The sequence below is a fragment of the Carlito syrichta genome, unplaced genomic scaffold (genome assembly GCF_000164805.1).
Source record: "Carlito syrichta isolate Samal-C Ts95f unplaced genomic scaffold, Tarsius_syrichta-2.0.1 Scaffold126446, whole genome shotgun sequence".
Classification (NCBI taxonomy): domain Eukaryota; kingdom Metazoa; phylum Chordata; class Mammalia; order Primates; family Tarsiidae; genus Carlito; species Carlito syrichta.
The window spans coordinates 2,972-13,277 of NW_007070542.1; the positions used below are offsets into that span (position 1 = coordinate 2,972).

The 10,306-nt window shown below is 55.1% G+C and overlaps 1 protein-coding gene across 1 annotated transcript in view; it reads left to right on the top strand.

Annotated features, from left to right (window-relative positions):
* The window catches only part of PPRC1 (peroxisome proliferator-activated receptor gamma, coactivator-related 1), a gene marked incomplete at its 5' end in the record, with an annotated part of 8,768 nt that extends 2,805 nt beyond the window's left edge, over positions 1-5,963 (top strand). The window contains 5 exons of the mRNA XM_008048625.1: positions 1-1,489; positions 1,879-1,932; positions 2,755-2,812; positions 4,281-4,351; positions 5,257-5,963. The exon at positions 1-1,489 is cut by the window's left edge and continues 1 nt beyond it. Coding sequence (XP_008046816.1) covers positions 1-1,489; positions 1,879-1,932; positions 2,755-2,812; positions 4,281-4,351; positions 5,257-5,963 — 2,379 coding nt within the window. The remainder of the gene's footprint in view (positions 1,490-1,878; positions 1,933-2,754; positions 2,813-4,280; positions 4,352-5,256) is intronic.
* Between the last annotated feature and the right edge of the window lie 4,343 nt (positions 5,964-10,306).

Genomic DNA, 10,306 nt, shown 5'->3' on the forward strand with positions numbered 1-10,306 from the left:
CCAGCCGATCAAGCACCACTCGACCCTGTCCCCGATGATGTGGCTCCAGTCGAACTTGCGCCCGTGAAGTCCAGACCAACCGATCCCAGACGCGGTGCGGCATTGTCAGCCCAGGGAAGTCCAGCCCCCCAGCTCCTCCTGGAGTCAGAGTCCCTGGACCCCCCGAAGGCCGTCAGCCCTGAAGCCACCCAGGGCGTGGGTCCTCCGAAGGCGGAGAGCGGTACCAGTGCCGCCGCCCAGGAAGCCAGGCCGCGGCCTCTCAGCCTGTCCGAGTATCGGCGACGGAGGCAGCAACGCCAGGCAGAGGCAGAAGCGAGGAGTCCCCAGCCCCCGGCAGGGAAGTGGCCCAGCCTTCCGGAGACCCCCACGGGGCTGGCAGACATCCCCTGCCTCGTCCTCCCATCAGCCCCAGCCAAGAAGACCGCATTGCAGAGAAGCCCAGAAGCCCCGCCTGAGGCGTGTGTCATGCCTGCGGGTCCCAGCCCTGCTTCTCCCAGCCCTGCTTCTCCCAGCCCTGAGCTGCCTGCAGGCAGACCTGTGGCCTCAACTCCCCCTGAGCAGCTGCCGCCCCGAGAAACGCCACTGCTGGCAAGACCCTCCCCTTCGGCACCGCCCATGGCGCCCGCCGCTCTGCCTTTCTCCCCCTGTGGGCTGGCCGTGCCCTCCAGCCTGCCCCCACCGCCCTTGCAACCCTCTGGTCTCCCGGGGCCTGTGGGGTCTGTGCTGCCTGACCCCTATACCAAGTATGCCCCTGTGCCTCCCTGGCCTTGTTACCCCCCCGTGTCCCCTTCTGGGTATCCGTGCCTGCCGCTGCCACCAGCAGTGCCCTTGGTGTCTGGTACTCCTGGCGCCTGTGCTGTGCCCCCCGTGCCCCCTACCTGCAGAGTGCCTTGGGTGTCCCCTCCTGCCCCAGCGTCACCCTACAGTTCCAGCTGCGCCTACGGGCCCTTGGGATGGCACCCGGGGCCCCAGCACCCTCCGTTCTGGTCTGCCATCCCCCCGCCTCCTTTGCCTCCAGCGTCTGCTGGGAGAGCTGTCCCGCCACCCAAGATGGAGCCCAGCAGCCTTCCAGCAGGCCCTCCTGAAAATGTAGTTCCTGTCCCAATGGCTCCTCCTCTCGGCCTTGGACCGGCTGGCCACGGGACGCCACAGATGGAGCCTGCCATGGTGGAGGTCCGGCCGGCACCTGCATCTCCCCACGGGAAACACAAGGGGTCCTCACTGGTGCAAAGCCCCCGGGTGAAGAAGGCTCCCCCATGCGTGTCTGTTGAAGAGCCCACGCCTGTGGCGCTGCAGTCTGAGGCCCAGGAGGCCAGGCCCGGGGAGAAGGCCCCCTCTCCTGCTGCCAAGGTTGCCCCTGCACCACGGCAGGGCACTGTCCCTAAGCTGCCTGCGGTCCACCCTGCCCGTCTGAGGAGGCTGTCCTTTCTGCCTGCCCCACGGACACAGGGCTCGGAAGACGTAGTCCAGGCTTTCATCAGTGAGATTGGTGAGCACCCCGTGGTTCAGTGGGTGCAAGGAGTGGCAGAGGGGTTGGCTGGGGCTGTTCTCCGTAGGACAGGATGCCGTCCTGATGAGGCTGGCCTTGGCGTTTCTTGGGAGAGCTTTTTCTCTCGTCTCAAGAGCCAGGGCCTCACTGTATTGCCCAGGCTGGCCTCAGATGCCTGGGCTCCTCAAGTGCTGGGATTGCAGGCCTGAGCCACAGTGCTGGGCTGTGGGGGCTTCTTCAGAGGCGGAGCTTCAGTGTGCTGCCTTCTCTGCTGCCGGGTTCCCTTGGTGCGGCGGGCGGGAGTGGCGAGGGAGGAGTGGGCGATGTGGGGCCTCCTGGGTCCTTGGCCGGTAGGGGCTGTCTTCAGCCCGTGTCGTGTGCCTCCACAGGAATTGAGGCATCGGACCTGTCTAGTCTGCTGGAGCAGTTTGAGAAATCAGAAGGTGAGGGAGCCCGGGGGGTTGTGTGCCAGCTCTTTCTTGTGGATGCTTCTTTGGGCCCAGCCCTGCAGTTGTTTAAGCGGGGGGAGGGGGAGGGAAATCTCAGCCACTAGAGCAGCCCCCTAAATGGGACGGGGAGATGGGATTCACCTGTGATCCCCATCTGAGCTAGGGATGGTGGCACAGCATGGCGAGTGCTGTAAGAGCAGACTGGAAAGACTCAAGCGGGTTGGGATTGTCTGGGGACGTTTCTCTAGTGTGCAGTAGCTCTCCAGCTGGGCCTTGAGACGATTTCTGAGATGATTTTCAGGGAGAATAAAGGCGGGGGGAGGTGTGGGGAGAGGAGCCAGCACATCTGGAAGGCAGAGAATAGCTGGGCTTTCTCGCACGAGGTGCGGATCGAGGGGCCAGGGAGGACACTCCTTTTCTCAAGGAGCCTGCGGTCTAACTGGGGAGCAGAATCTGCAGAAATGACGCCTGAGTTGGTACTGGGCTTCTATAGAACAAGACAGAATGTAAACTGGCACGCGTAGGGCAAGAGGACACGAGACCAGGAAGGTGGGGTGGTCACGTAGACCCGCGGACGCTGGGCTTCTGCGTTTGGACTCTCAAATTCAGTGCAGAGTGTAGGTGTTTGGAGCAGAAAAAGGATGTGGTTAAAAATAGTGCTTGGACACCCAGGCAAGAGGCTGGATCTTCGAGGAGAGCCTGGCGGGGAATCTGCAGGCAAAGTAGATGTTCCTTCTTTGGGTCCTGAAGCTCTTCTGCACCTCCTCCAGTTTGGAACATCTGGTTGGGCTTTTAACTAGTATGGTTTCTTTGCAGCCAAAAAGGAGGGTCCTCCCCCGGCTTCTGCTGACAACCTGGCTGTAGGAAACTCAGGGTGAGTATGGAGACGTGTGAGCGAGTTACCCTACAGCGGTTGGTCAGCAGCCGGCCGGCACTCCAGGACCATCGACTAGATGTTTCTGTCGCAGGGACCTTTGAGTTGGCTCTGGTCTTCCCTATGTCCTTCTCCCCTGCTCCACCCATCATGGCTGGGCACAGGCTTGGGTGGTGAGGTGGGAGGGTGTGTCCTGCTCTCTGATGGATCTGGTTGGGGATCCCAGGTGCCCTGGAGGTGCCTGTGGTCTTCTGGCAAGTCCTTCCTTTGGAAATTTCTCTCATTTAGTGGGCTTCAAGCTTGCTTGATGCTGTTGATGGTGTCACTTGAATGGGGGATGATTTTTTTTTTGAGTTGGAGTTTCACTCCATCGCCCAGACTAGAGTGCAGTGGCTGCTCCGGCCACTGCAGCCTCAACCTGCTGGGCTCCGGTGATCCTTCTGCCTCAGCCTTCCAAGTAGCCGGAATTACGGGCGTGTGCTACCACGCTCGGCTGATTATTTATCGTAGAGATGGGGTCTCGCCAAGTTGCCCAGGCGGGTCTCAAACCCGCAGGCTCAGGCAATCCACTCACCTCAGCCTCCCAAGGCGTGGGATTACAGGCTGAGTCACCAAGCCCGGCTGAATGGGGGATGATATTAATGGCTAGGACTCCCCTGACTCCTTGGAGGGCATGGGCATGCTGGACCTCCTCGCTTCCCCATCTTGCAGCACTGAGAAGCCTTTTTTTTTTTGACTTGGAATCTCCCTCTGTCACCCAGGCTGGAGTGCAGGGGCACGGCATGCTCATGGCCACTGCCGCCTTGACCTGCTGAGCTCAGGCAATCCTTCAGCCTCAGTCTTCCAAGTAACTGGAACTATAGGCATGTGCCACCACATCCTGCTAATTTTTTGACTTATTGTAGAGGTGATGTCTTGCCAAGTTCTCTAGGCTGGTCTCGAACCTGTGAGCTCAGGCAAACCTCTCACCTCATCCTCCCAAGATGCTGGGATTATAGGCATAAGCCACCGTGCCCAGCCTTTTTTTCCCATTTTTACGTTCGTGGTATTTGTGTGTGTGTGTGAGAAAGCAGGATTCCTTGAGAGGACAGAGAAGCTCCCACAGTGGGAGGGGACCCGACGGGGCTGCCCTGTTCATAGTATCATGTTCATGATAGCCTGCTCTGTTCTGCCAAACATGGTCCCCTCCACACTGGTCTTGGGTGTGAGCTGGCAGGTGCTGCCCGATTTGAGGGAGGTGGGCAGTATTCAAGGTCACGGCCAGCCTACCTCTTGGAGTTGGGCAGGGCTAAGTTGAGACCCAGTCTACAGAGAGCTCAGTTGCTGAGACCTTTTGTGCAGGAGGAGGGTGGGGCCGTTTGTGCGTCCCATCGTCTCTGCACACACCCTCCGCCACTGCTTTGTGAGGAAAGCAAGTGTGCGTGGTACTGAGGAGGAATGAACCAGGCTCTGCCTTTTCCCCCGCCAGCAGCGTTGACACTCCCCAGGAGAAGAGGCCCCTAGACCGGTTACAAGCCCCAGAACTGGCCAACGTGGCAGGTGGGTTCAGGGTGGGGAACTCTGCCTGTGGTTAGTTCATGCAGCAACATCTGTGGCGCCCGCCCTGCGTCGTGTGCGTACAGGCCTTGACACAGATCTGATCTCCAGCCTGGAGGGACTCGCAGTTCAGGGGCAGATGTGTACATGAGTGAACATGCTGAGTGTCCAGTGGTGTGCTGAAGCCAGTGGTTTTACACTGCGATGTGAAGGGGACAGTCAGGGAAGGGAACCCCCTAAGCTGAGGCTTGAGAACATCACTGATAGCCGTCGGGGAGCACTCTGGGGACATGGGGCAGCTTGAGTGAACTGAGGAAACAGAACCAGCCAGGCATGTTTTGGGCAGCTGTGAGTGGCTTGGTTTGGCTGGAGTGGCGGTCAGGGTGGTGGGCAGAGCCAAAGCGAGAGAGAAAGCTGGAGTGGGAAGTAGGTCACCAAATCCTGAGACCCTCGAGTGCATGTGAAGCTCTTTGGACTTCATCCTGCATGTTGAGGAAGCAGCTGAAGAAACTCTGGCAGGCTGGTTTTTGGTGGCTTCGTCCAGCAGGAATGTAGGGGGTAGATGGGTGTGGAGCTGGGAACGGGGAGACCCTCCGAAGGTGATGGCACGAGTCCAGGCACAACGCAGCCTAGAAGTCAGGCCGTGCGGGGGCGGGCTCAGGACCGAGAGGCCGCCTGGATGGGACCTGCCCGGGATGGGTTTGGCCAGTGAGGACGTGGGGCTCGGGGCCCCTGGCTGGATGCGCTTCTGCAGAGGCGCAAGGTGGGGGTCGTGAGGGAAATCGGGCTGTTGACCGTGGGGGGTGATGCTCCTGAGATGAGGTGGGGGCCTCTGGAGCCTGCACACAGCCTTTGGAAGTGTAGGGTCGGATCTCACCCTGCTATCTCCATCCTCCCTCCCACCACAGGGCTCACCCCTCCAGCTACCCCTCCCCACCAGTTATGGAAGCCCCTGGCTGCTGTCTCTCTGCTGGCCAAAGCCAGATCTCCTAAGTCTACCGCCCAGGAGGGAACCCTGAAGCCTGAAGGAGTTACGGAGGCCAAACATCCAGCCGCAGTCCGCCTCCAAGAAGGGGTCCATGGCCCTAGTCCGGTCCATGTGGGCTCCGGGGACCATGACTATTGTGTCCGGAGCAGGACGCCCCCCAAAAAGATGCCCACCTTAGGCATTCCAGAGTTAGGCTCCCGATGGAATGTGAAGCGCCATCAGGACATAACCATCAAGCCTGTCTTGTCCCTGCGCCCGGCCACCCCTCTGCCCCCATGTGCCGCTGCCTCCCGGGAGCCGCTGGATCACAGGACTAGCAGTGAGCAGGCGGAGCCCGCGGCACCTTGCCCCGCCCCGTCTGCCTTGCTGTCCCCTGAGGCCTCACCCTGCAGGAGCGACACAAGCACTAGGACTGCCCCTGAGCCCTCAGCCACGCAGCGGTCAGTGCGCTGTTACCGAGAAGCCTGCAGGTCAGCCAGCCCCCCAGGCCGGGGCTGGCAGGGCCGCCGAGGCCGCAGCAGCCGCTCCGTCAGCTCTGGGTCCAGCCGGACCAGCGACTCGTCTTCCTCAGCCTCGTCGTCTTCCTCCCGCTCCCGCTCCCCGCCGCACAAGAGGTGGCGAAGGTGAGCGCCGATGGCCCTTCAGACACTCTTCTGCAGTCCCTTAGCAAGCTTTTACGCGTTGACTGTGGTGCTTTGGGGCCCTATACCTTTTTTTTTTTGAGTTGGAGTCTCACTCTGTCGCCCAGAGGCTGGAGTGCAGCGGCCGCTCCCGGCCACCGCAGCCTCGACCTGCTGGGCTCCGATGATCCTTCCGCTCAGCCTTCCGAGTAGCTGGAACTACAGGCATGCGCTACCACGCCCGGCTAATTTTTTTTGTTTTATTGTAGAGATGAGGTCTCACCAGGTTGCCCAGGCGGGTCTCGAACCCGCAGGCTTAGGCAATCCACTTACCTCGGCCTCCCAAAGTGCTGGGATTACAGGCTGAGCCACCGAGCCCGGCCTTGGAAAGTCCTTCTTGATGTCTAACCTCCATCCCTCGTACTTCAGAGTCCATACCTCTTTATTTTGAGGATTTTTATTTTTTAAAATAATTTAGGAAACGGCTTTAAACCATTAGCAGAAATCACCTCAGGGAAAACTGAACGAAGAGGGTAAGGCTGCCATGCTGCACTTCAATTCAAATGACGCCCCCTGCAGTTGTGCAGTGTGGTGACTCTGGAGAGGAGGATTTTGCTTTTTAGTTTGCTTCTATCGTTTGAATATTTAACTTTATAGATGAGTCACTTGAATTTTCAAGAGTCAGTGGGGTTTATGGGCAGAAAGACTTGGGGCCTTTTCTGTTCTCTCTCTCGTCGGTACCACTGCATAAAAAGCTGAACCAGGCTGGGTGCAGTGGCTCACACCTATAATCCCAGCACTTTGGGAGGCAGAGGTGAGAGGATTGCCTGAGAACGTGGGTTCGAGACCAGCCTGGGCAACTTGGCGAGACCTCATCTCTACAATATATCAAAAAATTGGCCAGGCATGGTGGCGTGTGCTTATAGTTCCAGCCCGGAAGTCTGAGGCAGAAGAAGCCCCTGAGCCCAGCAGGTGAGGCTGTGGTGGCTGTAAGCATGCCACTGCACTCCAGCCTCGGCAACAGAGTGAGACTCCAACTCAAAAAAAAAAACAAAAAGCTGGGCCAGTGCATTCTGCGAAATTTACAAATAAGACTTTTAAAAAATTATGTCATCCTGTAATCCCAGTACTTTGGGAGGCTGAGGTGAGTGGATTGCCTGAGCCTGTGGGTTCAAGACCAGTCTGGGCAACTTGGTGAGACCCTGTCTCTACAATGAATCAAAAATTAGCTGGGCATGGTAGTGTGCCTGTAGTTCTGGCTACTTGGAAGGCTGAAGTGGAAGGATTGCCGGACCCCAGCAGGTCGACACTGGGATGACCATGAGTGTGCCACTCGACTCCAATCTGGGCGACAGAGACTCCAGCTCAAAAAAAAAAAGTATTATGAAAAAAGCTAGCCCAGCTCAGTGGCTCAGCCTGTAATCCCGTGCTTTGGGAGGCTGATGTGAGTGGATTGCCTGAGCCCGCGGGTTCAAGACCCACCTGGGCAACTTGGTGAGACCTTATCTCTACAATAAATCAAAAAATTAGCTGGTCGTGGTAGCCCACGCCTGTAGTTCTGGCTACTTGGAAAGCTGAGGTAGAAGGATCTCCGGAGCCCAGCGGGTCGAGGCTGCGGTGGCTGGGAGCAGCCACTGCACTCCAGTCTGGGCGACAGAGTGAGATTCCGACTCAAAAAAAAAAGAAAAGAAAAGAAAAGGTCATGAAAAAAGCTAAGCCAACAAAAGGAAAATATAGTAACATTGAAAGTGAGATCAATACTTGCTTTCATATTCATTTTCTCTGTAACCCCCTCCCCATCTACTTGTAAATAGGGTTTGAATCTGCCTAATCTGGGGCTGGTCTCTTGGATCTACTCATAGAGTGATGCTGTGTCCATTTTGGCTTGAATGAAGAAACTGCAGAAAGCATGTCATGAGTTCTGTTATTGCATTTGCTGTAAAAATACTATAACAGGTTCCTCCCCCTCCCAGTGCCCCCTTTTATGGCTCCATGTGAGAACCTTCTCATGATCTTATCGCTAGGAAATGCACTTCCCCAGAACCCGTGTGCTGTCCCACGTTCATGAGTTGGATGTGCTGAGCCCTCGTGGATTGGGCACTGGGAAGGTAGCCGTCACGAGGCAGCCACAGTCCCTGCTCTCACAGAGTGTGGGAGACAGAAATGGAAGAATCAAAGAATTGCATGTGTGAAGTTTCCTTGATTCTGGAGAACATCATCACTGTTCATATTTCCCTTTTTTTCTTGACTGCCAGTAAACTCAGAGTTACACTGGAATCTCAACTGTAACAACTGTAGGCCCTTACATAGTTCATTATTTGTGTTCTCTGCTTTGCTTTTTAAGTTTTTATTTTATTATTATTAGTTTTTTGAGTCAGAGTCTTACTCTGTGGCCCAGGCTGGAGTGCAGTGGCAAAGTCACAGCTCACCAAAGCCTCAAATTCCTGGGCTCAAGGATCCTCCCTCCTCAGCCTCCTGAGAAGTTGGAATGACAGGCAGGCACTACCATACCCAGCTAATTTTTTTATTTTTATTTTTGTAGAGATGAGGTCTTGCTATGTTGGCCAGGCTGGTCTTGAACTGCTGGGCTCAAGCAATCCCCTGCCTTGGCTTCACAAAGAACTAAGATTACAGGCGTGAGCCACCGTGTCCAACCAACCTTTCTTTCCTTATACACGTGTCTTTGTTGTAAATGACCTCAAATCTCGTGTAGAAAAAGGCAGATCATATGTCAGGCGTGTTAGCCCACCACACCTGGAATTACAGCACTTTGGGAGGTGGAGGCAAGAGGATTGCCTGAGTCCAGGGGTTCAAAACCAGCCTGGGCAACATGGCGAGACCTTGTCTCTACAATAAATAAAAAAATTAGCTGGGCATTGTGGCGTACACCTGTAGTTTCAGCTACTTAGACGGCTGAGGCTAAAGGATTGTCGGAGCCCAGCAGGTCAAGGCTGCGGCGGCCAGGAGCGTGCCACTGCACTCCAGCCTGGGTGACAGAGTGAGACTCTGACTCAAAAAAAAGAAAGAAAGAGTCAGATAAGAAAAAAAGCCACCTTTTTTGTTTAATCTTTAGAGTCGCCAATTGACAAGTCAGAAAATAATTACTGAACTTTATTTGTTTGTGTATTTTTAGACACAGGGTCTCACTATGTTGCTCAGGCTGGTCTTGAACTCCTGGTCTCAAGCAAACCTTTTGCCTTAGCCTCCCAAGTAGCTAGATTACAGGTGCATGCCACTGCACCTGACTCAATTATTAAACTTTAGAATGTAGTCATTAACTTTGGGGGAAGCATAGTTTTAGACTTTTTTGGTGCCATAGACATAGGCAGATAGGACATGAGTTAGCAAGCCCCTGGTAGAGGCTTGGGTGTGTGTTGAAACCAGAGGTCTGCAATTTAGCTGCCAGCCCCGGTGGCTGAGTGGTGTGAGGGTCTGGAAGCTTGCTGTCCTCAATCCTGCACTGCTTCTTCAGACCTGTCTGTTCCCCAAGTTACTCAGCTCTTAAAACTCCAAAGTAACAGTTGATTGGATAAAAGCAATGTGGTATAAATACACAGTGAAATACTACTCAGCCATAAAAAATGAAATCTTGTGACTCATGGCAACATGGATGGAACTGAAGGGCATTATATTAAGTGAAACAAGCCAGGAATGGAATCACCACACATTCTCACGCATATGGAGAAGCTAAAAAATGTTGATCTCACAGAAATAAAAAGTAGAATAGAGGATTCTAGCAGCTGAGAAGGGCAGGGGAAGGTAGGGTAGGGAGAGATTTGTTAAAGGAAAAAAATTACAGCCAAATAGAAGGAATAACTGTAAGATGACTACAGTTAACATACGGTCTCAAACAGCTAGAAAGAGACTACTGAACGTTCCAGCACAAAGAAATTATCAATGTTTGCGATGATGGGGGGAAAAAAATAACCAACAGAGAGGGAGAGACATCATTCAGAACTCAGCCCACACTCTACGTTCTTTTTTTCTTTTTCTTTTTGGTGAGTCAGGGTCTCACTCTGTCATCCAGGCTGGAGTACAATGGCATGATCATGAGGATCACAGCTCACAACACCCTTGACCTCCTGGGCTCAGGCGATCCTTCCACCTCAGCCTCCCGAGTAGCTGGGATTACAGGTGTGCCACCATGCCCAGCTAATTTTTTGATTTTTTTGTGGAGACAAGGTCTCACTATGTTGCCCAGGCTGGTCTTGAACGCCTGGGTTCAAGCAAGTCTCATGCCTCAGCCTCCCAAAATGCTGGGATTACAGGCATGAGCCACTGTGCCTGGTCTGCATCCTGTGTTCTTTTAGTCCTCACTGCCTGACTTCTTTTCTCGTCGTGCAAACAGTC